Source organism: Globicephala melas, chromosome 16, assembly GCF_963455315.2.
Source record: "Globicephala melas chromosome 16, mGloMel1.2, whole genome shotgun sequence".
NCBI classification, from domain to species: domain Eukaryota; kingdom Metazoa; phylum Chordata; class Mammalia; order Artiodactyla; family Delphinidae; genus Globicephala; species Globicephala melas.
This window is the reverse complement of record NC_083329.1, coordinates 11,430,409-11,457,436: the sequence shown is the minus strand read 5'-3', so window position 1 is coordinate 11,457,436 and position 27,028 is coordinate 11,430,409. Positions and strand designations below refer to the sequence as shown.

The window sequence follows — 27,028 nt, the reverse complement described above, 5'->3', positions numbered from 1 at the left end:
AATACTCTCTTTAAACGTTGATGTATGTGTGTGATTTTTTAAATCAATTATGAAGTTGTTAGGACACAAATACTTATTAAATTGTTTGGACCTGTTTAATAAATGGAACAGTTAGTTTGGGGTTTGTTTGCTTAACCTAAGAACACTGAAAAGATTTATGAGACTCCAAGGGCATCGTGAACTGAGAAAATTCAGGGGCCTCTGGACTAAGGAGAAAGGTCAGCATACATAATGTTAATTTATTCTCAGAAGTAAAGGAAATACAAGCTAAATGACACCATGAAGAAACAATAAAACAAGTCAGGAATGTGGAGCATTTTATACTATACTTAGCCTAGTTTCTTCGACAAAGGCAACGCCATTAAACAAAAAATATAAAAGATTGGGAGACTGGTCTAAATTACAGAGAGACATTACAATGCTAGCTCCTTGATTGGATCCTGGTTTGAAAAAAGGACACTTCAAAATGTCCTGTCATTTGAGAAGTTTTAATACGGAGTTGTTATTAGATGATATTGAGAATAATTGTTCAGTTTACTAAGTGTAATAAATGTTATTACTTTAGGTGAACCATTACATCTAATTTTCTTTAAAATAGTTTGGCAAAAAAATATGAACATATAGAGGAAACATGGCTAATAATTATTAATAATAATTAGTGGTAATTATTCAATGATTAAATATAGACAATGGTTTTATTGTAATCGTATTTTTACTTTTCTGAATGTTTTGAAACTCTTCCTATAAGCAGTTTTTTTGTTTTTGTTTATTTATTTATTTATTTTTGGCTGCGTTGGGTCTTCATTGCTGTGCGCGGGCTTTCTCTAGTTGTGGTGAGCAGGGGCTACTCTTTGTTGCGATGCACGGGTTTCTCATTGCGGTGGCTTCTCTTGTTTTGGAGCGCGGGCTCTAGGCACGCGGGCTTCAGTAGTTGTGGTTCGTGGGCTCAGTAGTTGTGGCGCACGGGCTCTAGAGCACAGGTTCAGCAGCCGTGGCATACAGACGGCTTAGTTGCTCCACAGCATGTGGGATCTTCCCGGATCAGGGCTCAAATCTATGTCCCCTGCATTGGCAGGTGGATTCTAAACCACTGCGCCACCAGGGAAGCCCTATAAGTAGTTTTCATAATGTAACAGGTTAGTGGTAAACTGAGCAATGCAACTGGTCAGCACTGAAGAAGCAGGGATGTAAAGACATGGACGAATCCACTGAAATCCCTCCCGACTTTGCCACAAAATTGTACAAAGGCAGAATGGCACCTTGGCTAGTAACTATTTTGCAAAGTAACTAATTTTCTTAATGAAAAAAATCAGAGGAAAGTCTCAAAGAGTTCTGTGCATGAAGGAGGGGCCACTTTATTCTCACTCCACACAGCTGGACAAGGAGTTGGGGACAGGGTACCGAGATCTCCATCCGTGAGAACCGAGACAGGAAATACAGAAGGTAGGATGAAAAAGCACAGCTTCTTGAGAAGGTGCCCCTTAAAAGCTGTCCCCCAGACGCTGGCATTGTTCTGTAGCTGGACCTGGTAGTGATTCCATGTGTGTAAACAAATGTGGACAGTCACTGAGCTGCCCACTCGAGATTTGTATATTTACTGAACATTAATTATTCCTCAATTTTAAAAAAAAGCCATCCCCTTACCCGTAAAATAATAATGCAGCCCAGAGAGCTGGGAAGGAAAGAGTGAAATTTTAACCTCTTATCTTGGAGGCTTCAGAAATAACCACATTTCAGAACAAACACCAGAGATAAAAGATGAGGGTTTGGAGATATACTTTTAAAATCCACCGATTAGAAAGACAGAAATTTAATATCTCAACAATTTTAAACCTTTAAGCCTCTGTGCACAAAGCTAGTCATTTCTTGATCTCTTCGTTAATGCAGCTTTTGTACCAGGCAGTTTACTGTACAAAGTCCTGCAGTTCTTTAATAAACTCACATCAAAACATTGTTTCCAAGTGCTTAAAAGAAAATTAACAGTGACTTTAGAAATGAATGAAATGAACAAAACAGTCCTCTCCTGATGGCCTGTCTGGGTCTTTGGGGCCAGCAGAGGCCAAGGTGGGAGGCTGGGGGGAGCGAGGCCGCGGAAAAGAGGCAAAAGAAAATCTCAGTGTAAATGCAGGAAGTGCCTCATCCTCCTGCCTAAACAGCTGTGGGACCGTGGCGGCTAGGAAGAGTGCCCACCTTCCTGCCACTCACACCTAGAAGCCAGGGCGGTGGCCCTGGTCAGCGGGCATGGACGTGGCAGTTCCAGGGCTGCCCCATCCCCAGACCCGGGCTCTCGGAAGGTGATTAGCACAAAAACCCTTTTACAAGTGGACCTGGGGAGGGGGCACCGCAGGGCGCCTCTGGGGGGGTGGGGACCCCTCGGGTGGGGACCCCTCCCCGGGGGTGGGTGTGGTGCCCAGGGCCTGGTAGGGTCCTCCCCCGCTGCCGGCCCCTCCCCGCAGAGAGCCCAGCTGCGCCCTCTCTCCATGGCTCAGCAGCTCCCCCGTGAGCCCGAGCCGGGAACTTCAGGAAAGCTGTCCCTGTGCCGGGTTCCCTCCTCTCGCAGAAGCAGAGTCGGGGACATCCTGGAAAGCGCGAGGGCAGCTCCTCCCCCAGGGGAAACCATCATTCTCGCAGGCCGAGGGACAGTCGCCCAGGATACGAGCAGCTCCCCAGAGGACATCTACTGGATTCCCTTCCCTTTCCTTCAGACGCAGAGGGGCTCCAGAAGAGACCACCAACTTCCTGTTTTCACTGCTTTTCCCTGGTCAGAACCCCTTCCGTCAGAGACCCTCTCTCAGACTTCCTGCCCTTTAACTTGGCCACTTGGCTGAACTAGGAGCCTGCCTCCAGGTTGGCAACGGAGCCCCCTCCCGGCCTTGACACCCAATCCCAAGCCCATCCTGGTCTCCCCTTCCCGCCCCCCACCAGCTGCCCTCCACGTCCTCTGGTGCTGACCCTCTCCTGCTCTGAGACCCACTCACTTTCTACATCAATCATTTGAGCAGTATTCAGATCCAGCTCCCTGGCCCTGGGGCTCTTCCTGTGTTCACTCAAATGACATAGAGGAAGAGCCCTAGCCAAGGACTCAGGAATTAGCCCAGACTAGGAATCTGCTACATCTTTCCTTTGTGACCTTGAACAGACTACATGACTCTGGATCATTAATATTTATGGACCCCCCTATGGGCCAGGAACTGTGCTATGTACATTATATGTATCATCTCATTAAATCTCATTGAGTCAATGTTATCCCCATCTAACAGGTGAGGAGATTTAGGCTTGGAAAGATAATGTGACTTGCCCAAGAGCACACAGCTAATAAACATTGGAGCTGGGTTAGAATTTAGGCAGTCAAACTCCATGACATGATCTTAATCAAAATTCTCATGCTAGTCAATAGTAAAAAAGTAATAATAAAAATAATTGAGAGAGATTCTTCCACTGCTAAGATTCTGGGGAAAGCTGCAAATTCAGTAGAAGTGGACCCACATTTTCATGTCTCCAGATGGGCCATGACCTTAACCACCTAAGAAAATTCAGAGAAATACTGCCTCCAGGAGGGGAAGGGACAGCCCTCCTGGGAGACCAGGGTCTCACCTCTGTAATCGCCAGGATCTGTAAATACAGATATTTACAAAGCAGCCAGTGGCACTATATTTCTTCCCCCATTCATCTTACGAGGGTACAAGAGGGGACATGTGGACCAAAAGCCACATACTTGCAAAGGCATCCTTCCTCTGGAGACCAAGAAGCAGCAAATTCTTTTCCTGGGAACATCTCCATCAAGCAGACATCTGTTACTCTTAGGCGATCTGTATGCCATAACAGTTTAAAAAACAGAGTTTAAATGCTTAAATGAGAAGGAAACAGTTTGCCCGCGTTGCAAAATAGAATATAAACTGTGCTGGAATTAGCACAAGGGAAACATTTATCTTCCCTAGATAATCTTGAAACTGGACTTTTTTTTTTTTGGATGGTGTATAATTATGTTTACTGGCATGGAAAGATGGTCATGATATATCACTAACTGGGGAAAAAAACTGGTTGCAAATACCAAACCAGACTTTTTAAAGGAGCATTTGACTCTACCTCCCTTGCTGGGGCAAAGTATTCTCTGCATATCCTGCGAGGGAAAAAGAAGGATGGGTCAAGACCAGCTGGGTGGTGGCCTTGTCCCTGAGAGAGCAGAAAGAGAGTCCCATTTTTTAGCTGGAATGGCCAGAGATTTGTCTGAGCTGAAATCTGGCCCAGCCTGGTATAGAGAAAGATGGTGGGCTGGGAGGGGGTGTGTGGAGGGGTCTAAAAGACCTGGGTTCCAATCCTGGCAGCACCAACCATAAGCCATGGTGACCTGGTGCAGGTTCAATGCCTCCAAAGGTCAGCCCCCTTTGATATAGTGGAGGCCACACCCACTGCCCAAGTTTGACACCATCTGCAGTGCGCCTTGCACAATGCCTGGCACGTGGGAGGTGCTCAGGAAGTGGTGGGCCTCCTAATTCTGCAATCACAAGGGTTGACCATTACCAAAGGGCAACCCTGGAGTGCCAGGCTGTGAATGAGACCAACCAAACTTTGAGATCCTGACCCACTTGACATTCCTTTGCTCACGCAAGGAACGTTTATGGAGGGCCCACCACGTGGCTGCTCGGGGCCAGGCAGTAGACTCACCTCTGGGAACTCGGTGAAACACATCCCGTCCCTGTCCTTGGGGAGAGAGCTCATAAGCTGGTAACAGAGAAATAGCCACGTGCCAGGGCTCTGAAGGCGCTGGGAAGCGGGCAGGGGGATGCTTAGTGGGGTCCTCGGGAAAGACCTCTCCCAGGAGCTGACATTTGGCCTGAGAGCCAAGGAGCCGAGGTCAGGAGGAGGCAGCCTGTGCAGAGGCTGCAGGAAGCAGCGTCCGTGCCCTGCTCACATCTGAAATGAGCTGTAGAGGGACAGAAGGTGAGCTGGGGCGGGGCTCAGCTCTCCTGGCTTTGCAGTCCTGAGGCCATGGTCATGATCTGAGCTTTCATTCTGAGCACAAAGAAAGGCCCAGAAAGGGCTTATCCAGGTGAGCAACCTGGTCAGGGTTTTGCTTTTAAAAGGTGGATGCTGGATGAAGATGGGGAGGGGTGTGCAGTGAGGACTGACCTATGCAGAGGCTCCATCCGGCAAGACACGAGAGAGGCAGATTGGCCAGGGCCCAGGGCTGTGGAGGTGGGAAGGATGGATGCACTCAACATAGATTTGGGAGCAGAATTTAGAGGACTTGCTGATGGATCAGCCTAGAAGTCAGGAAAGGGGAGGCCCTCAGGCCACTTCCAGGTCTCTCGACCCAGTGGCTTTCTGGGAGTTGGGAAAAGGTCCCCCCTTTCTCCAGGTGGATGCAACACTGTGAATGCCCGTGCAAGCACCCAGCCAGTGTACCCTGCAAGACCCTCACTCAGAGGCCCCAAGGGGGGACCCCCAGGTTTCCGCTTCAGCAACTTTGGACTTGCAAAGTTTGCAGTGCCTGTGGGAATCCAAGGAGAACAATTTGGGGACCATTTCGACAGAGATTCTACCCCTGCACCCATCTGTGTGTGAGGTTTCTCCCCTCCCTGCCCAGGCGTCAGTCCTTTCACAGTGCTCACTGTAGTGTATGAGAAGAAACACAGTTTTAAAACCCTGGAAGCTAATGGTACAACAAGACCATTTAGCACTTAAATAAATGTAAGTTCTAGAACATCCGCGGCCAAAATTAAAGTAAATAATGACAGAATGCGAGTCATGACTGCGCTTGCCTAGCATTTGCCAAGCGTATAAACAGTGTGCTCACAAATTCAGGGCGGGGACCTGGGAGTTGGGTACCAATTCATCAGCTCCCGACTCTAACACAAGAAAGGACATATTAGCAAAATCGTAATGGGAAACGCAGTTAACTAATTCTTCATTCTCTGGAGTTAACCTGAGACTGGAATTTAAAAAGCTCATCCCCCATGAGAACAGAGAGTACTTATTCTCATGTTTTTCAAATGAAATCACTTCACCGCCAGTGTCAACATGAAGCTTAATTAACCCCCTGACATTTAGGGAAAAGACAAAACAACTGAGCATGTAAACTTAAGAGATGAACACAACTGGCCAGCCCTGTCCCCTCAGTCTCTCTCCCAGGGGCTGGTCACTTTCTTTCTTACAGAGGAGTTTTTGGTTAAAAACCCCATCTCATCTCCCGACCAGCTGCTGGCAGGGTTGATGCTCCATTCTTTCTTTTTTTTTGAACTGTGTATAGTATGACTTTTGTCTATTTTATGGCTGCACGTCACAGCCTGTGGGATCTTAGTTCCCTGACCAGGGATCGAACCCATGCCCGCTACAGTGGAAGTGCAGAGTCCTAGCCACGAGACTGCCAGGGAATTCTCCATGCTTCACTCTTTAATTCCCCTACATTCCTATAGCTAGTATGTGGCCTGGGATGTAGTAGGTGCTCATTAAGCATCTGTTGTATGAGTAAAGGAGCATCTTTACCAAAATGCCAGTATTCACCCCAGCGCTGGGCCTCCCTGGGGCCCTGTCCAGGCAGAGGATGAACCAAAAAGGGAGCTGGGGTCGGGAGATGGAAGGTTTGGTTCCAGCCTCAGACTCCACCACTCACAAGCACGTGTGAGTCATGTCCTTTGTTTTGGTTTTCCCATCTCTAAAATGGGAGAAATAGATGTTCTCCCACTTTTTAAGGTTTTGTGTATGAAGCAATGGGAAAGAAGCCTTTGGAAAGGTGTTCTTCAAGTGTGAGGTGACCCCCGCCCTGCCTTGGAGGGGAGTTCTGTGATTGAGAAAGCAAGATGGTGCAGGAGTGTGAACCGCAACTGACTCTGAGAAAGCTGGGCGGGTCAGCAGAGTGGATCTGGAGGTATCATTAATGACTGAAAAGTCACAGAGGAAAATGTCACCAAGGCCGTGCTCTCTGCATACAGGAGATGGAGATCAGGGCACAAACTGTAAAGCCAGCAGAAAATGTAAACTGTGAATAGCCTGTTAGAAGGCAATAGGGAATGATGGGGCTTGTAGCCAACTGGAGATTACATTTGCGCTGTGCCCAAGGCAATTGCACTGAAAGCTTTCAGACACATGCCCCATCAAACACAACATCTATGCCCTGCGGGTTGAGATTTTGAGACCCTGCAGACTGTTGTCATAAGCGTGTTTTACTCTGAAGCTTTGACCTCTGGGTCCTGGCTGGCACTGGCAGGACTGCCCCTCCCAGCGCTAGCTGATTCTTAGAGGCAGAAAACAACTGACAGATGCAGAGCTCACATCCCCAGGTCCCTTCTTTATGGGGCTCTCACACTCTGGGCCACCTGCCCTAATGACTCAGGCCCAGGTACCAGTTAGGGACAGTCCCTAAGCCCCAGAGCCCACGGAAACGATACAAACTAGCCAAACCTACCCTTTGCCCTGCCTTTTCCAAGGAAACCACAATAAAGGCTTTTGCCTACGTTTCCCTCACTCTCTCCACCTTCTGACCGACCCTGGTGATTCCCCACGCGGCCCTGCACGGTGTGACCTGCTCCTTTCTCTTAGAAACTGTCCTTTCAATGATAGTCGTCTCCTGATCTGCTGGGCTCACCACACCTGAATAATAATAAAACCTACATTTTAGAACACCTGTGAACTAGAGCATGAATCGTCATGGCTGCTATACTCCCCCCATTGAATCTTGGCACCTAACACAATCCCTAGCACATTGCAGACACAATTTAAATATTAATCAATAAATGGACGGATGGACAGACATAGGGTGAAAGTGAAAAGCTGGGTAGAAGCATGGGTCTGGCTACACAGATTCCCTACACTTCTGTCTCACTTCTGCAATGGCTTTAGGAAGCTGAATTCTGTACCTGCCTCAGTTCCGCGATTGGCAGGGATGCAGGCAGCCCAGCCAGAGCGAGCTGGGGGAAGTGCTGTGAGAAGTGAGCCGTGGCTGAACACGGGCAGCTCACCCTCCCACCCGCATTCAGCTCTTCAGGCAGCTCCTAAGCCAGAGGCTTTCTTCTGGCAGACAGTCTCCCAGCTAACTCTGGCTGTTTCCTTTATGTGCTTATGAAGAGCTCACCACCTCAAAGGGCCTCTGAACCCAGGGGTAAAAGGGTAAAAGCCAGAAAGAGGGTTCCCAGCCCACCTGCAGTCTCTGGGACCCGCCCAGCACAGGCTCTCAAAAGAGAGCACCAAGCAGCTCGCTCAGTTCCCTGGCACCTTGAAATTATCCTGCAGCTGCAACAGTGCAGTGGGTGTGTGGGTCCGCATCCCTGCACTTTTCTGGCTAGTAAACTGCAAGTGGAGCTAGAGAACCCATGTTGTTTTTATTCCTTACTCTTTCAAGTACATCAGTCTGCACTGCTTGAAGATGGACTGAATTTCCCAGATGACAGGGCCCTTGGGTGTCATTCTCAGCATTACTATCTCATCCCAGGCAGAGAGAAGGCATGTCGGGGATGACCTGGGGGAGGCAGAAAACCCCCTGTCGGGGGGATCAAGCATTTGCTGTTTCTGACGAATCCTCAGTTGGGTGGTTTGGTTGGCAGCAGTGAATGGCTTCCTAAGACCATCCCTTCCCCAGGTCCAAGGTGGAAGGACAGGGGGCATTCGACCACAGTGAATGGACAAGGAGAATCCGGGGAACTGCCCAAGTGGTCGCCCTAGGAGAGGGTGGTCAGTAGGGTGACTATGCAAACTGGTTTCACTGGGAACAGAACCAGCTGATGCCTATTATCCCAGCGTGATGATTAAGCTCACTCCCCTTCTCTCTCAAGTGTCCCGGCTTGATTGATAAATCATACAGTCAGGCTCATCAGCAGGGAATTTTGCAAATGGGAACGTCTGACTTGGAAGGCTCTCAAGTAAGAGTCTGGTTGCTCTGTTTGTGCAAACAGGAGATTAAGGTTTGGCAAACATGCTGGAGAAGGTCTGGCAGCAGCAGACGGCAGGAACAATGAGCAGAAGGGAACCGTGCCTGACCTTGGGCTCTGCTGGGGGCGCCTGGGCCCAGCAGGACTTCACTCACAGCCTCTTCACCCAAGAGGGGGCTTCCAAAGACAGCATTTCCTTCCTCTGGTTGAAGTCTCAAGCCCAGAGTTAACAAGTCTAGCAAGGGGTAGGCATCAAGAAGAAAGAGTTTCACCAAAAGGGCTGCAAGAGAAGGGAACATCCCCCCAGCTCCATCATCGGCACGGGCCAGTGCCACCATCCCATTCAGCACCACCTTGCATCACCATGGGGACCCTGAACAGTCTCCCATTTGTCTTTCTTCCTGGTTGAGATCTTGTTTCTGTCAAAATGAACTATTTATCTTTGTTGCATGAAATGTCACGGATTACGGGCAAAACCAGAACAAACCCACGCGCAAGAAATAAGAGCCCTCTGACGATACCCACACGCAGCTCCCCAGATCTTTAGAGGCTGTGCTGAATTTTCTTTTCCCAGCACTGAACTTACTCTCTAGAAGTATTTAACCCAAGAGGCACCTGACAGACAAAACCCCAGTGACCTGAGCTTGTCAGATCAATTCATTCTTGAGCTGGTTCACCAAGTGAATCTGTGGACACATGTGACCCACACACAGAGGCAGGGCAAAGACTTTAGAGGTAAGAGGTGGCTGTATGTTCACCTGGTGGCCTCACATGACGCTTAATCAAGCTGTGAAATACTCAAACTGTCCAGTGTTTTAAGGACTGTCCCCCCTTTGGGTGTGTGTGAGAACTAAAACTTCAAAGCTATTTGTCTTTTTATGTAAGATTAGCCATCATGCAAAACTTACTGGTCAAGCAGGTAATAAAATACACATATTCCATGGAAGCGTTTTGCACATTTCAGTCCTTGCAGAAAACAAAGAGGTTATAAACCCTGCACGGTCCTGAGAGCGAGTTCCTTCGCTTCTGAAAGCTGCCAGTCCTGCCAGTGTCTTGGGGGCTCATGTATTATAAATTCTCGAAGCTCTTTTAGCTGCAGTCTGGGCATCGGGTGGACCTTCGTCCTCTTCCTCCGTTCGCTTGTGTTTTAAGAACAAGTCAGACTTTAAGAAGCGGCTGTAGCTGTCGTACTTCATAAGGTTGAAGATCTAAGGGGAAAAGGAAACAAAATCTGAAGGGTGAGGCTAATCATCTCATCGAATATTTATTAAATACCGATCGTGTGCTGAGGAAAATACGTGCCAAACACACAAAGGAAGTTAAGTACGTCGTGTGCTAGACAAGCTGGATTTCCTGGGTGTTTTGGGTCATTTTGAAATTTTCTCAATGGAATATAAGAGCTTAGAGAGTCACACGAAACAAACCTATCTATATCTTCCACGGAAGTATAGGTTCGCACAGCACTGATTTATACCTTTGTATCAAGAGGTCCTTTAAGAATTTCCACTTTATTTGGGTAGATAATACAGGGATGTATGGCTCCAGGAACTTGAGATAGCAGAAGAGAAACCATTTCTGTAGAGACGACAGTGTACTAGGCCACTGTCACTGTCATATCAGACGATGTCAATATTGTTAAGACCCCCGGAAGTCTGGCATCCCAGATCTCAAACAAACCTATCATTATGCCCAGAAACAAAATGGGGCTTATTCAATGCAGGTCAGGGAAGTGAAACGGTAGTCCTGGCAAGCAGAGGCTTTGGGAACAGGCCTTAATGAAAGAAAATAGCGGTCAGCTGCGGAATGCAAACACCTGCTTGCTCACACAGTTCCAGGAGTGCATCTCTGGGAGAGAAATCATTCCAAGGTACGTGCTCATCAGGTGCAAGGGGAGAAACCCTGACAGATTAGAGGGCTGCCGCCTGCCTCACCCCAAGTCCTCCGAGAGCTGCCCCCTCTCTTCCCAGCATCCCCTCTCCTCCCACCCCATCCTTTGCCACCACCCTCCTCCCTTGCCCTGCAAAGGGGTGGGAAGAGGAGAAGCAAAAGGGAAGCGCTTTCTGGTGGTCGAGGGATACAGTCTCTTTTGAGAAATCTCTCTCCACCTCTCTCAGACCTTTCAACCGAGCTTTCAGGGCATTCTGCAGACCGAAAATCCGCCCTGCGCACCCTGGGGCCTCCCCTTATTGCACCACCAATGGGCTCAACGAGTGGAAAGTTCCAGGGGTGTCTAGAATGCTGCTCACTGCCAGGCAGGGTTATCAAGTGGGTGGTAAAACGTCTTTTCAATCTGTCCTCTCTCAACAGGCACACAAACTACTTCGTAAATGAAATGTCTGATGGTGTCCAGGGACTCAGAACATCTACCTGGGGGCTGGGAGAACTGGACCTCAGCCTTGACACCTTCATTTTCCCAAGACGGCTTCAACCATGGGAGAACCGCTTAAATCATTTTGCTTTCAGCAGAGTTTGGGTTTTCTTTAAACTCTTCAGCTACTGCCTGCCCTTCCCTGGGCGTCCTTCCAGTCTTATCTCACTGCTCAGAAAGACCACGCCTCTGTAAGCTCCCACCTTGTGCCTCTCCATGGCAGCCATCTATTTTGTAGCCATCTTGTAATCCTAGACTGATGTGCTACGGTTTGGAGAAATTATTCATTAAAAAAAAAAAAAACACCTCCCAGAAAATACTAGAATCATAGCCAGGGGTGAGACGGGGGATGAGGAATGCCATTATCATTTCGTGCAGGTGTTGCCATCCCTCACCACCTGCATTATTCGGCCCTTCCTGGCACAAGAGCCCCCAAAGGGAACTTTGAGATGCCCACCAAGTTCACAGTTTGGAACGATGCTCGAAAAGTGACTAATGAAAGCAGCTTCGCGAGTGCTCTCCCGGCCCCCAGCCCCGCACCCCATCCCGACCAGGTCCGCAGCGGATGGGACCCAGCTCTGCCAGCAGGATGCGGTTCGACCCAAGTGTCTCGTCTGAGTCTCCACGTGTGGGAGTGGAACATCCTGTTTGCCTGCTGTGGCTCTTCAAAGAAGAGAAGCAAAAAGGCTGGGGCTGGAGGCACCTGGGCCAGGCCGGAGGCAGTGGGGGAGGGAGGAGGGGAGGTGGCTTCAGCCGAGTACCTGGCAGGACTCACTCGGCCTCCAGGAGATGCCAGGACACCACAGGCTTGGCTGCCCCTTTGGCACTCCTGGCGTCAGCAAGCGTGAGGGGAGGGGGCTGCGAGCTATTTAACAAGAGCAGACGGGCTGCTCCCTGCCATGGGCGGGTGTGAGATGCCCGTGAAGGCCTTCAGGCTGGGGCTGCCCTCTCCACGAGCCCTCACCTGCTTGCAGGTGCAGCTCCTGGTGCCGCCGAGTCAGGGGGTGGCAGCTGCAGCCATCAGACTGGGACAGATTTGAAGAAGAAAAGGGATGCTGATTCCAAGAGTCTCATTTTCTGGGGCTGTGAGCTGCCTGGTATCTCTGCACGGGGTCTTCACTGCCACCGGCAAAGGGTCTCCTGGGCACTGGCCTAGGAGCTCATGGCAATAGGCAGCTCCCATCCCAGGGCTCCTCATGGTTGGTGCTCAGTGAAGATGGCTTAGAGGATAGAGAATGTCCTAAAAATCTCTTTCAAGAAAGTGGCCAGGACTTCCCTGGTGGCGCAGTGGTTAAGAATCCGCCTGCCAATGCAAGGGAAATGGGTTCGAGCCCTGGTCTGGGAAGATCCCACATGCCGCGGAGCAACTAAGCCCGTGCGCCACAACTACTGAGCCTGCGAGCCACAACTACTGAGACCGCGTGCCACAACGACTGAAGCCCGCGCGCCTAGAGCCCGTGCTCCGCAACAAGAGAAACCACCGCAATGAGAAGCCCATGCACCGCAACAAAGAGCAGCCCCTGCTCGCCACAACTAGAGAAAGCCCACGCTTCAAAGAAGACCCAACACAGCCAAAAATAAAATAAAAATAAATAAAAGTTTAAAAAACAAAGTGATTGATAAATTTAAAAAAAAGAAAAGAAAAGAAAGAAAGTGGCCAAACACCAGGTACCCAGCTGCTGACCACAGCCTTCTTTATCACGGGGCAAATGGCCATGACGGAGGCCGAACAAACATTCACCCAGTGAATGAATAGACTCTACCCACCGAGCAATGACAGAGGGTTGGCAAAACAATTCAGGGTGGTACCAGCCCCACTAAGAGCACCTTCAAACCACACGCCAGGCAATGCATGGAGCATCCTCTCTAATCCTCACCGAACCCGAGGACCCCAATCACACATGGGAAGGACGGAGGACTTGGAGATTTGGTGTTTTGCCCCAGTGGCTGGTATGTTGTCAGCTCAGCTGCCATGACAAGTACCAAGGACTGGGTGGCTTGAAAATCAAAAATTTCTTTCCTCAGAGTCCTGGAGGCTGGAAGTCCAAGATCAAGGTGATGGCAGCGTTGGCTTCTCCTGGCTTGTAGGTGGCCATCTTCCCCAGGGTCATCTGGTCTCTGCTGTGTGTGTGTCTATGTCCTAATCTCCACTCCTTATAAAGACACTGGTCAGGCTGGAGTAGGGCCCACCCCAAGGACCTCATTTAACGTTAGTCACCTCTTTAAAGACCCCCATCTCCCAACACAGTCACATTCTGAGGTACTGGGGCTTAGGAGTCTGACATATGAATTTGAGGGAGACACAATTCAGCCCATAACAGTGAGTAAAAGAGGGTGCAAAAAGGATGCAGGATGCAAACTCTGGCCGTCCGGCTCTCGAGCCCACACTCCTAACCTCCAGGCTATCCTGCCACTCGTGGCAGAGCAAGAGGCAGTCATTAAAAATGAAGACTGCATAGGAGTTTAACATGGAAAAATGTATGTGCGTGTTAAGTGACTGAACACAGAATTTTTAAAATGCACGTAAACTAAAAACAATGATCCCAACTACGTTCTTTAGCGAGTGCTTGTGTGTATAAGTGGGAAATAAACATCCCCAAAGGTCAGTATAGTAGGTTGAATGGTGTGCCCCACCCCCAAGTTTAGGTCCACCTGGAACTTCAGAATGTGACTTTATTTGGGAATAGGGGTAGTTGAGGATCTCAAGATGACATCATCCTGGACTTAGGATGGGCCTAAATCCAAGGAGTGTTGTCATAAGAAAAGGAGAGAACACACAGAGAGACACACAGAGAGAGAGGAAGGCCATGTGAAGGCAGAGGCAGAGATTTTGGAGTTGGAGTGATGCAGCCACAAGCCAAGGAACACCAAGGGCTGCCAGCGGCCACCAGCAGCTGGAAGAGGCCAGGAAAGAGTCTTCCCTCCAGCCTTTAGAAGGAGCACAGCCCTGCCGACACCTCAGTTTCAGGCTTCTGGCCTCCTGAGCTGTGAGAGAAAAAAATGTCTGTGGTTTTAAGCCACTCAGTTTACAATAATCTATTATGACAGCCCTTGGAAATGAACACAGTCAAATTATTGATTTCACCTCACTCCTGCTTGTGCACAGAAAATGAGATGGCCCTAGGGGTTCCAGAAGGTTCCACAAAACCAGGACTCTCTGATAGGGAGGACTGGCCTCACTGGGGCTGGGCTGTGATCGTCCCCTGACCATGCGCCTCTAGTTGTTTGCAGGGAAGCGAAAGAAGAAGGTGGAGACCCAGGTGGGCAGGGGCCGGGCCTGCAGGCTGCCGACCAACACTCCTTGACCAACACCCCTTCGGGGAGACAGGCAGCCTGTGGAGCAAAAAACTCAAGTTGGCAGCTAAGTTGCATTCCCTACCTTTTTTTTTTTTTTTTTTTTTGGCCATCACAGCTGTGGCCCAGTAGGTTTCAGGTTTCAGCAGCCCCACATCTGGGGGCTGGACGCCAGGACTGTGAATTGCTTAATGTCGTGACCTTGGGAGCCAACCCTCAGGCTGCTGGCGCTGGGACTCGAAGTGAAAACAGAGAAGGGGGTCTTCCTGCCAGGAGGTCTCCCCACTCAAAGTTGTTATACAAGACGCCCCGCCCTCCCCAGATCCCAGACCGCGCGACCGATTAGCATTCCCCTTTCTGCAAAGGAAAATATCCACGTGGTGCTTCAATTTGAGACTCTTCCGGGTCTGCTGCTCCCGAAAAGGACTCCCTCACAGACGCATATTCAGCCATATAGACAATGAGAAGCTTAACCAGCCTTGAGGGCCTCTCCGTGAAGGTTTCATCCCTGTCTCAAGTGCATTTCAAGTCTAATAAATCTTTTAACCCGTCTTAGGGGACAAGGCCATTAAAGACCTAAACTAAACACGTATCCTACCTCCTCTTCAAAGCCCTCCACCATGTTATTTCAACTGGATACCAGGAGGAAAAAACATGAATCCTTTACTGCAACAGAAAATTTTATTAATGGGATTTCATATTTGCTTCAAGAATCTGGTTTAGTTTTTACATGAAAAGGACTGAAAGAACACATAACTGTCCATGAATTGCAGTTCTAGAATGCAACTGCACACCTAGACCTCAGACATGCTTTCACACCACACGGACAGACACAAAGTGTGAAGAAAACCAGCCTCCACCTCCAGCCCTCAGGCAAGGATCAGCGGGGCGCCGCAGAGGCTGCTGGGGCCAGGCACAGATGGGGACGTCCCCACCCCTGATGGAAGATCACCTCCCGCTCTGGGGATGGGGGGATGGGGGAGAAGGCCTGAGGGCAGCTGGCAGAGAGCAAGTAAGAAGATAAAGCTCAGGCCAGCCCTTGTCCCAAAGCACCAGGGAAGGCCACACAGAAGGTTCTGTCGCCTGGACAGTGCTGCTTCCTGGACAGGCCCCCCACTGAGGTGGACACCGTGCCAAGGTGAGAGCAGAAATCCAGAAAGAGGCCGAACACGGACAGAGACAGAGACCCCTGCCCGGCGAGCAATCCGCTCGCACACCCATGGGTTTGGTGCTGTCTCACTGCCAGGGGTGGAGGGGGGTGATTTGTCCACTTGATCCTGGAGTCCTTAATACTCAAATCCAAAGCTGAAATGACATGCTTTCGACGTGGGGTGAAGGCGTTTTATTTTCGCCTTTGGCCGTCAGGGAGAAAGTTCAATGCTCTCTGGCACCCGTCCCCTACCCCCTCTTCTTCCCCTAAACTCCATTTTAAAGTTGTAAAAAAACCCCCAAAACTCAAAGTATTTCAAATGCTGTCCTTGCCTCCCCACCCTCAGAAGCCATAGGGCCATGGCAAACGCCAGGATCCAATGCTCCTTCCACTTGAATGAAAACCCATGAACCGTTCTTTCTGGCTTTGCCCGTTGGAACATGTCATTCTCCGGACTGGGCTTGACCGTTGAGAGCAAAAGGCAGCTGGCACCAAGACTGAGGTGCCCAGTAAGTCCAGCTCCAGTTCCCACCACAGGCAGACTTGGAGAAGCGAGGGGCTAGGAGAGGGAGTGGACTCCTAGACGACCCTGGTAGGCGTGGCAGCCCCTCCCCCCACCCCTGGGTCCTCACCAGCTGGCCCAACCCTTCTTACTGAGGTCTACAAAGGAAGCACTTCTCATTTCTTGGGTTCTGGGGAAATTCAAAGAAACGACACTGCTAAAAAGGGGCCTGGTGCATGGTTCCTTTCGCTGTCAAGGATGTGGCTGGGAGTGCTGACATCTCACTGAAGTCTCTTGATATTTTTTTAAACATCAGAGGTTGAGGACTTCCTTTTCAGTGGAGAAAACCACCTCCACTCTGCCCTCCCCAGACCAGACTTAGCACCAACCCCGAAGCCTGGGTGAGGGCATCCTGGCAACACGCAAAATCTGCAGTAAGTGTAGGCACTGGGGTCCCTAAGATTTATGGAAGAAGAATGAGCCCCCCTGCCCCCCTCAAACCTGCAGGCTTCTCTTTCATGGTCCGAGAGAGCAATGACCTTGACCCTTCCCTCTTCTCCAATCTCCTTGCTATTCCAGAGAACCCATCATTCTACGCTGTGGAATTCAAACCAGAGGCTTCAGAGCAAGAAAGTTGTGTAAATTGGTGCCCAGAAACTTGCAGGAGCAGAATTCTGTTTTAAATCTTTCATATGGCACAAGCTCAAGTCACTGAGCAGATTTCAAAGTGTTCCGTTTTCAAACATTCGGGGGAGGGTCTGGAAGGATACACAACATAAGGCGGAAAGTGAGAGGGAAGAGGCAGGAACTGGGGGATTTGAGCTTTTCATCTCCTCTTGGATTATGTGAATTTTCTTCTCTTCATCTTAACAATGCATATAGTAATTTAACAATTAAAAATAATTTTTTTTTTTTTTTTTTTTTTTTTGTGGTACGCGGGCCTCTCACTGCCGTGGCCTCTCCCGTTGCGGAGCACAGGCTCCGGACGCGCAGGCTCAGCGGCCATGGCTCACGGGCCCAGCCGCTCCGCCGCATGTGGGATCTTCCCGGACTGGGGCACGAACCCGCGTCCCCTGCATCAGCAGGCAGACTCTCAACCACTGCGCCACCAGGGAAGCCCTAAAAATAATTTTTAAAATTAACTTGTCCAGAATCCTGGGCAAGGCAGTAACAGGATGTGCTCGTGGCTAGTGCTGGCTGTGTTGGCCTTCCTCCCTGGAGTTCTAGCCACGTAGCTGAGAAGGACACATGTGTCCAGGCCACCAAGCTGACAGGGCCAGAACAGACCGGCACTGTCATTTCTTGTACGTGTTAGGCTGCTGTGACTAATTTGATCCCTTCATGTCGTGGGTGACTCTCAGTGCCTTAGTGACTGATGGGAATATTCTAGAATCAGCCAGGGCTGGAGGTACAGGAGAGCACTACTGAGCAAGGGAGGCGAAGGTGGGAAAGGAGAAGAAGGTAAGAGTGTTGGCTGGTCTTTAATCGCCAAAGACCATGCCGCTGTACCAGCGCCCAGGAAAGGAAGAAGGCGGCACAGACCAGAGGGAGAACAGTAAGAACAAACACCACTGCTTCCCGTGGACCATGGGCCTCAGTGTGGCAGGAGGAGTCCGGCTGAACCAGAAGCGCCGGGTTCATGCCCCGTTTCCCCTCTTCCAGCTCTGGGACCTCAGGCCACTCAGGTCACCTTCCCCTCAAGGGAACTTTCTCTCGTAAAGTGAGGTGCCAGGTTCCACCTTCCCCGAGCCTACTTGATAGTCAGATAAGATGCACACACAAAAGCAGTGTAAACTGTGAAGAGGTTCCGCCTTAATGTTTCCCCAGAATTCACTGAAGTGTAGAAAACTGACAGACATTATCTGGTGCTTTTTTGAAAGGTGGGAACCTAGCGAGGGTAAGGCACGTGGATTCTGCTACATTTCTGAAAGTTACGTTAAGCCAGGGTTTCTCCACCTGGGCACCACTGACATTTTGGACCAGATATGTGTGTGTGTAGGGGGTCGTGGGGCGGTGGGGGGGCTCAGGGCTGTCCTGTGCATTGCAGGGTGTTTTGACAGCAACCTGGCCTCTGCCCATTAGGTGCCAGAAGCACCCCCCCCACTCCGATCATGACAACCGAGAATGTCTGCAGACATTGCCCCATGTCCCACGACAGTTAAGAACTACTGCATTAAGACAATTTAAAGGACATGCACAGCTAACACCTGTGGAGGGCTGGCTGCACGCCAGGTGCTGCACCAAGTCAGTGTTTCACAGACATGAGTGCATTTCATCCTCACAACTGCCTTATCATAACCTGCATTTCACAAATGAGGAAACTGAGGCTCAGGGAGGGATGGCATCTTAGCCAAAGTTTCAAAGCTGCTAAATTCTAAAGTCAAAGAAAAGTCGGCTCTACGGAAACAAGGTTGTGGCCATCAGGGAGCAATTTTTTAAAATGGGGCATTGGGACTTCCCTGGTGGTGCAGTGGTTAAGAATCCGCCTGCCAGTGCAGGGGACATGGGTTCGAGCCCTGGTCCAGGAAGATCCCACATGCTGCGAAGCAACTAAGCCCGTGCGCCACAACTACTGAGCCTGCGCTCTACAACCTGCGAGCCACAACTACCAAAGCCCATGCTCCCCAACAAGAGAAGCCACCGCAATGAGAAGCCCACGTACCACAACGAAGAGTAGCCCCCGCTCACCGCAACTAGAGAAAGCCTGTGCACAGCAATGAAGACCCAACGCAGCCAAAAATTAATTAATTAATTAATTAATAAAATGGGGCTTTGAAGGCTTGTGGACTGCTTTGCTGCTTGGAGAGGTAGCCATGTTTGCCGAAAGCCCCACGTTACCGATGAGGCCACAGAAGCCACACCAGGAAACAGGACCCACCTGGGGACAGATGGAGGCAGTCTTGGAACATGAGCTCCCACTTCCCCCTCCAGCCTTACTTAACATGCAGTGACAGTGACAGTAAATCTGAGCTCAGCGTCCAGGAAGTGATGGGCAGGGAGGAGTAAGGGAGGGGGTAGGGGGTTAGGTCATCAGGATACAAACAATGAGCCATGGTCAGGAGACTGCGGGTTCGCAGCTGAGTTTCTAGAACAGAGATGGATCTGCACCGAGTCATCTGCATTCTCCTGACTGGCTGAGGAGGGACGGGCACAGCCGGAGCTGGGGATCAGAGCCAAGGTGCCCGGCTTTCAAGAGAACCAAACCTTATGAGCCCAGCCGGCACATTCTACAGTCACTGTTGAAATTAAACTGGTTGCCATGGCCTCAGGGCCTAACCCCGGCCAGTCCCTTCCAGCTTAGCTTCTTCATCTCCCTCGCTCACTCCACTGCAGGCACAGACCCAGTGGATTCCTGCCCCAGGGCCTTTGCAACTGCCATTGGCTCTCCCTGGAAGGTCCTGCCCCCAAGTCTTCTCACGCAGCTCCCCCTTGCCACTCAGATCTCAGGCATCTCTTCAAGGAGTCCTCCCTGACCACTAGACCCAAAATAGGCCCCTCTCAGTCACTCTTAACCCGTCATCTGTTTTATCTCCTTCTTAGCATTTATCTCTGTCTGTCCTCTTGGGTGGACAGGTGCTGATTTCCTCACTGCACACACAGTTCCTAGCACAGTCCCCGGTACATAGGAGGCCCTGCATCAATATTTATAGAATAAAGGAATGAAAGAAAAAACAAGTTCACACACCAGCAAACCAACCAGAACTGAACTAGACCTCCCAGGGGAGTTTTTAAGACTAAAAAGCCACTGCAGTGAAGTGCAATCCATTGAAGAAAACAGCTCTTTGTAAGATCACCTCCTCCTTCCTGCTTCCCACAACTTAAAATTGTCCAACAGCAGCCTTTGACTGTAGGCTAAAGTTCCAGGGAGATGCCCCCAGTGCTACCCTCACCTCTCCTGGCTTTACAGGCACGTGCCGGGCACACACCTGGGCCACGTTGGCAGCACAGAATTAAATCAGAGAACAGTCTCTCTAATTATGAATTTTCCAGGTAACAAAGTTTTAAGCCCCCCAACTTCTCTTAAGATATAATTTATGGGGACTTCCCTGGTGGTCCAGCTTTAAGACTCCACGCTCCCAATGCAGGGGGCCCGGGTTCAATCCCTGGTCAGGGAACTAGATCCCTCAGGCCTCACTTAAAGATCCCGCATGCTGCAATGCAGATGCCACATGCTTCAACTAAGACCCGGTGCAGCCAAATAAATAAATAAACAAACAAACAAATGAATAATTTTTTAAAAAAGATATCATGTATGATGAAATTCTTTTTTTTTTTTTTTTTTGCGGTACGCGGGCCTCTCACTGTTGTGGCCTCTCCCGTTGTGGAGTACAGGCTCCGGACGCGTAGGCTCAGCAGCCATGGCTCACGGGCCCAGCCGCTCCACGGCATGTGGGATCTTCCCGGACCGGGGCACGAACCCATGTCCCCTGCATCGGCAGGCGGACCCTCAACCACTGAGCCATCAGGAAAGCCCTATGATGAAATTCTTATTAAAACGCCTAACACATTCTTCAGTGAACACACTGACCACAATTTAAGTTTTGCTTTATAATCTGGGGTCATTAGGATCACTAACTGCATCACCGTCCTGTAGCACAGGGATGCCCCCAGTGCGGTGTGTGGGGCTGTGAGATTCCCCACGCTCAGTGGTTCCCAATCACTGTGCTGTGGTTTTGTGTTTAGTATCATTTTTCTGCTTCCTCCCTGGTTGTCAGCCATCACTTCTTGCTGCCTCTCACTCCACAGCCTCTACCAGCACTTCAAATGGGCTGTGAACTGAAAAACCAGAACCTGTTAGAACTGTGTGTAAACCAAGAATCAACAGGATCTGAATGAAGACCCGAGAAGCTCTCCTTTAAATGAGATTCGTGGATGTCAAGTCATCTCATCTGATGCTCAGGGAAGATCTTCCCATCCTTCTAGGCTCCAGCTGTGCCCCAAAGTCCACGCTGCCCTCTCAGCAGCCTCCAGGGCTCGGGCACTGCCTGCCGTGGGAAGGGGCTGAGGCCCCTGGAGATTTCCTGGTGAGCCGGTGCTGAACGCAGCCAGCTCAGACAGCTCGGCGATAAAGCCAGGCGGTGCTCAACGAAGCCAAAGCCGCTGAGGAGGCTTTTAAGTTACGTGAAATCTTGTGGTTCCAAACATGCTCCCCTCAGCTTCACTCTCCTTCACTTAGGAAAGCAGGGCTCTTGTGAGGGCCTTTGGGGAGCAGAGACCCATAGACTCTGCTGAGCATACATTTTGACAGTTGCCAGCAAGAGCCCCAAGAGGCAGAGGTTTCTGAAGTGAAACAGAACCCAGAGGCCTTTGCAGGGACTCACTGTGAACTCAGCTCAGATTCCAAATACCTTCTCTCCACCCAATTATGCCCGAGGAAGATAGTTAGTACCTCTGTCTTCCCCTCAAATAAATGACTTTTAACAACAGGGTATAAAAGTATTTTATTTACAGTAAGTAGTTCGAACTGCATTGTGCCACATTTGTTAGACGTGTGTGCACATGCATATTTATAGAAAAAAAATGATGGAAAGTCTAGACGTTAAATGCTATCTCCAGGCATAAAATTATGAATTGTTTTTATCTTTATATTTTGGTTTTCCAAGTTTCTTTTGTTGAGCATGTATGATTTTTCTAGTTAGGTCAATAAAAGTTTTTCTTAATAAAAGTTATTTTTAAAATATTTTGTCGCTTAAAAAAATTGTCCTTGGTCCCTTGTATTTCCTCCTTTCTGCACCAGCTAAACCTCCCACAGTCTGAATCCAACGGAGGTACCCTGGTCACAGAGGCCTAGCTCCATTTTGAGATGTGTCGCAGGCCTAACACAAGGAGAGCTGGTGGGACAGGAGAGCTGTCCCACCGCGTGGAGAGACAGCAGCCCACCTCATTCCTTGCGGCTACCTTGCCTTCGGCGATCCCAGAAAAGGATCGTATTCGCATGGCAATCCCTCTGCTCCAACCGGTCTCATGCGGCTTTGAGGAGCCATGAGGGGCTGCCCACGAGGGCGGGACAGCTGCACAGGCTGTGAGTGTGTGCGGCGTACAGTCTCTGAAGGTAGGTGCATCGGCCTCCAGCACGCCCTGTACCTATGGGACTTTGTGCTAACAAACCACTTAGTCTCCTGGAACCTTGCTTTTCTCATCACCAAAATGGGAATACCACTACTCACTGGAGATTAAATGAGATAATATATGCCAAGGGGGCACAGAAGGGCACCCCTGAAGGGTAGATATTGTTCTTATTGAGAATACCGAGAACACAGGGGCTTCAGTGCAGGTTCTCAGTCCTGGCTGCATTTCAGAGTAACCTAGGAAGTTTGTAAAAGATTCTGAGGTCCGGGTGGGGCAGACACCCCCGTGTGGCTACAGACACAAGAGCTGCCTTTAACCATGCATCCCTTTCCCTCCACAAATCTATGTCCATGGCATCCCTCCCATTGGCTCAACATCACTACCTCCAGGAAGCCCTCAGCAAGTCTCCCATGCTAACTGGAGTCCCTTCAACACTCAAATTTGACTTAGAATTCATGTGGAATTTGCACTTGCCACTGTACCAACTGGAAAACCTTCTCAAGCTAATATTTGTATTTTCTACCTATTTGTTTTCTATCTGATGCTGAGCAAATGAGGCCTTCTGCATGCTGGGACATGGCTCTGGGCTCTGTGCATACTCCAGGTGATCAAAAAAATGCCAACTGATGCCGTGGGCCAGTGGTTTTCAAAGTGTAGTCCCAGGACCTGCAGCATGAGCACCACCTGGGGACTTGTTAGGACGGCAAAGTCTCAGCCCACTTGGGAACCATCAAGTCCACTGGTTAACTCTGGGGGTGGGGCCCAGCTTCTGTTGTAACAACAGGTGGCTCTAGGCTTGCTCATGTTGGAGGAATGCTGAATCAAGCTAAGAGCTGGTCTCCACTTGTGTGCCAAGTAAGGCCTTTGCTTCCCCAACAAGAACAGGGCCAGCAGAAGTTTGAAATCTGTCAGTGTTCCATGGTCCACATGTGTGCATACAACGTTTCATAAGAACAGAGCATGCTATGAATAGTCACATCTGCAAATTCATGCCTGAAAAAATCTCTGCAATGCAGCTTCACCCCTCTTGCCTATTTTACTGCTGGCATTCCTCATACGAAAATTTGCCAGAACACTAAAGTTTACCCCTTCTAGGTCCATTTTTTTTTTTTTGTGGTACACGGGCCTCTCACCGCCGTGGCCTCTCCCGTTGCGGAGCACAGGCTCCGGACGCGCAGGCTCAGTGGCCATGGCACACGGGCCCAGCCGCTCCGCGGCATGTGGGATCTTCCCGGACCGGGGCACGAACCCGCGTCCCCTGCATCGGCAGGCGGACCCTCAAACACCGCGCCACCAGGGAAGCCCTAGGTCCATTTTTTAAACCTACCTTTTCCTGCTTTAAGTGGACTACGTTGGCAAAGTGGACTATGGGGTCAACTGAAGTAGGAGGCGATGTTTGCACAAAAGCCCCAGGTTCCCCGCCACTCCGAGTCCACGTGCTTTTGCTTTTCTAGATTTTTCTGGCTGCTCCTACCTTCAGCGGTTACCACTCGTTGCTTCCTCAGTGTGGGTTCCTCAAATAGCTCCAGCCTCCCTTCTCATCTGGTTGAGAAGACAGATAACGCTGCTCGGTCAAACTACGTGTAGACCAAGAGGAACGAGGCCTGAGGGCGCCTCCAATGGGTCAAATCCTGGGCCTGGCAGGCCAGCCTGCTCTTTGACCAACCACGGCCCCTTCACATGCCGCAGCCTGCCCGGTCGGGTGGGACGGCTTCTAGGGTGTCGAACATCTGGTTTTAACTGAATTCTTCCAGGCTGGGAAAAAAATGCCAGTTTTCCAATCAAGGTGCATGTAGGGAAGTCAGGTTACCTGGTCCTGGAGCTTCTGGAACATCAGTGGGTGCGGTTCCTCCAGTATCGTCTCATTGAGCCGGGACTGGCCCTCGACGTTGACTTGTGAAGAGGCCTTGCTGGACAGAAAGGTCATGTAGATCTCCTTCGCCTTTTCCTGCATCTGGGGGAGACACGGAGAGCCTGTCTGTTATCGGCGAGCACAGCCCTTCCCGGCCTGAGCCCAGAAGGAGCGCTGCTGTGAGAGCCCTGGGGGATCTGGCTGTGGCTCCGGAGCTGAGCTGGATGGGAGGCCGGGGGGCGGGGGGGCTCACGGTCGGCCTGGCCCCTTCCCCTCCTCTTCCATGCATCTGTAGGCCACACCTCCTGTCTCAAAACCACTATCCATTCCGAAATGATGTCGGAAAGAATCCCAGCCCGGAGTGAGGGACATTCGGTAGCATCCACAGCCATCCTGTGACTGCCCCAAATCAAGGCCTCATGGGAACATTATTCAGCAATAAAAAGGAATAAAGCACCAACATATTCTACAGCACGGATGAACCCCGAAAGCATGACGCACAGTGAAGGAAGCCAGACACGGAAGGCCACACGTGACATGATTCTATTTCTGTGAAATATTCAGAAGAGGCAACTCCATAGAGATAGAGACGTGAGTGGTCGGCTGGGGGAGGGGGAAACGGGGAGTGGCTGCTTAATGGGTAAGGGGTCTCTGTTTGGGGTGATGAAAAAGTTCTGGAACTGGATAGTGGTGATAGATGTATAACACTGTGAATGTATTTAATGCCACTGAACTGTACACTTTAAAATGGTTAAAATGGTAAACATGAGAGCCCTAAAAAATGGTCAGTGTGGTAAGGTGTGTGTCATGTCTATCTTACCACAATACAAAAAAATCAAGTTAAACCATGAACACATATCCCAACCAGCGATCAAGCCCCTACTATGTGCCAGACACGTTAGGTGTTTTACAACTATGGTCCCATTTCCTTAACCCCTTGGGCGCCCATGAAGTGCCCCATCCCTGACGAGGACACAGAGGCCAGGAGAAGTGACGTGGCTTATCCAGGGAGCCTACAGGGAGACAGAGGACCATCTGACTCCAAAGCCTGGCATTTCTGCTCAGGTCCACGCCTGCGCAATACATTATCCTCCCAGCAGGCGATGCACTGTCAGCCTTCCAGGGCTGGGGGTTGTTTCCAGGGAAGGAGGTATGAGAATTAGCAAGAGAGAGAACACTTGCTGCCTGCCCAAGGGCCGTCGGGCCGGAAGGCATCAACCCTACGGAAGCACTGCCCTGGGAGGGCTTGTCAGTGGAGTTCGAAAAGGTGTGCAGCATCTGCACTTAGGTTGCACCAAAACCCAGCAGTGGCTGGTACAGGAACGCTCTCACGGCGGGTGCTCTTAAACACAGCAGGCATCCGTGCCGGGGTCCTGCAGGGCGTCCCCTGAGGATTCTATGTTCTCTGACTTCCTGTGCTCGCACCTCACAGGTGGCAAATATGGGGCTTTTCTCCAAACATTAGAGCCTCAGTGTTAGCTCACCCTACAGAGGAAGCCAGACAACATATGCCCCTGTCATGGAGCCACGGAGCTATGATTTGCGGGGGGATGCAAGGAGGCTTTTCGGGGTCTGCCTAGAGACTGCCATTCTCTCCAGAGAGCCCACCTGGGGCCTCCCACGTGCTGCAGAACTTGGCTTAGGAACCCTTTGGCCTCGTGGAAACCACCAGAAGGCTTCAATAGCAGGTGCTTGAAAGAAGGCAAAAAGCAGTCCTTTAACTTCTTTAGGTACCGGGACTAGTTGACAAACGACCCCACGAGATGGAGGCCTGACCACCTGCCATCCCCCCAGAAAGAAAGCCTTGGCAAGACGTGCAGGAAGACCGTCCAGGTCGGGGCCTTAACATGGCTACTCCAGGGGACAGGCCTGGAGACAGCTGTGGAGACCGGATGGGGCAGTACTTTGAGGCCACCCGCCTCTTGAAGACCCACTCCCTCCAGGAAGCCATGAGCTTCCCTCCCACCACCCCCATCTGTCAGGAAGGAACGTTTTTGGAAAACCACTTCCTGTTTTAACAATACTTCATGAAAGTAGACTTTCAGCCAGTCAGATTAGCAAACTCCATGTGAGGCCCTGGAAGCAGAAATCACTTTAGGCCTCCCCTCCTTCTTCCCTCCCCCCTGAACACACACACACACACACACACACACACACAGTTTTCCAGATGGATGCAGGCTGTCTTGGGTGGTTCTGAAAAGAAGAAGTATAACGAGTAGCTTGAGGCTTAGACATGGGGCGGAAGGGAAGACAGGAAGCAGGTTCCGGGGAGGCGGGGCCTGTAGGTATATCAGCCTCGGGCCTCTCAGCACCCCCCGAATGTCCCTAACACCCCGAGTCTCTGGGAAGAGTGCAGGGCCCCCGAGGCGCCCAGGCCAGGGCCACCCTCATTTCTGACTGATCACTCAGAGTGACGGCTTCGTGGGCAGAGCTTATCTGGCTGGGCTAGGAAGCGTGACTGAGAAGGGGAACCCTGAGACTGCCAACCGCAGGCCGGTCATGGGAAGGCCTGGTGTCCACGCCAAGAACACTTAGCAAAAAAGAAGAACCAGGTCTCTTGAGTTATTTTGGTATATTTTCCAGAGCTTGGTTAACCCTATTGCAGCTCCCGTCGGGACAGGGTGAGAACATCCCCCACTGGTGAGGCCGCCTGGGTCTGGGACCCTCGGTGTGACCTGGAAAGATGGTCAGCCGCTCTCCTACCAGACTCTACGGACTCTACCAGAGCAGCTGCCCCGCTGTGGACAGCAGCCGTGCCCAGCGCCCAACCCTGCCCCAGACGGTGCCGGAAAAGGATCCCCCCTGGGTCTGAGTGGTGACTCCCGGCATCAACCTGAGGAATGCCCGTGGGAGCGTGTGCACCCAGGTCTGCTTCCCAGACACCCCACCAGCCCGGGACCGTCCTCCCCACCTGGCAGTGCGTCAGCCA

General features: G+C 50.6%; 1 protein-coding gene across 2 annotated transcripts in view; it reads right to left on the bottom strand.

The window, feature by feature from the left end:
• Positions 1-214: 214 nt before the first annotated feature.
• Positions 215-27,028, bottom strand: part of RGS10 (regulator of G protein signaling 10) — a 46,915-nt gene continuing 20,101 nt past the window's right edge. For both annotated transcript variants that reach the window (XM_060286243.1, XM_060286244.2), the window contains 2 exons: positions 24,058-24,201; positions 215-10,072 (listed from right to left, as the gene is read on the bottom strand). In XM_060286243.1, the coding sequence (XP_060142226.1) occupies positions 9,926-10,072; positions 24,058-24,201 (291 nt within the window). In that variant the 3' untranslated portion in view covers positions 215-9,925. The remainder of the gene's footprint in view (positions 10,073-24,057; positions 24,202-27,028) is intronic.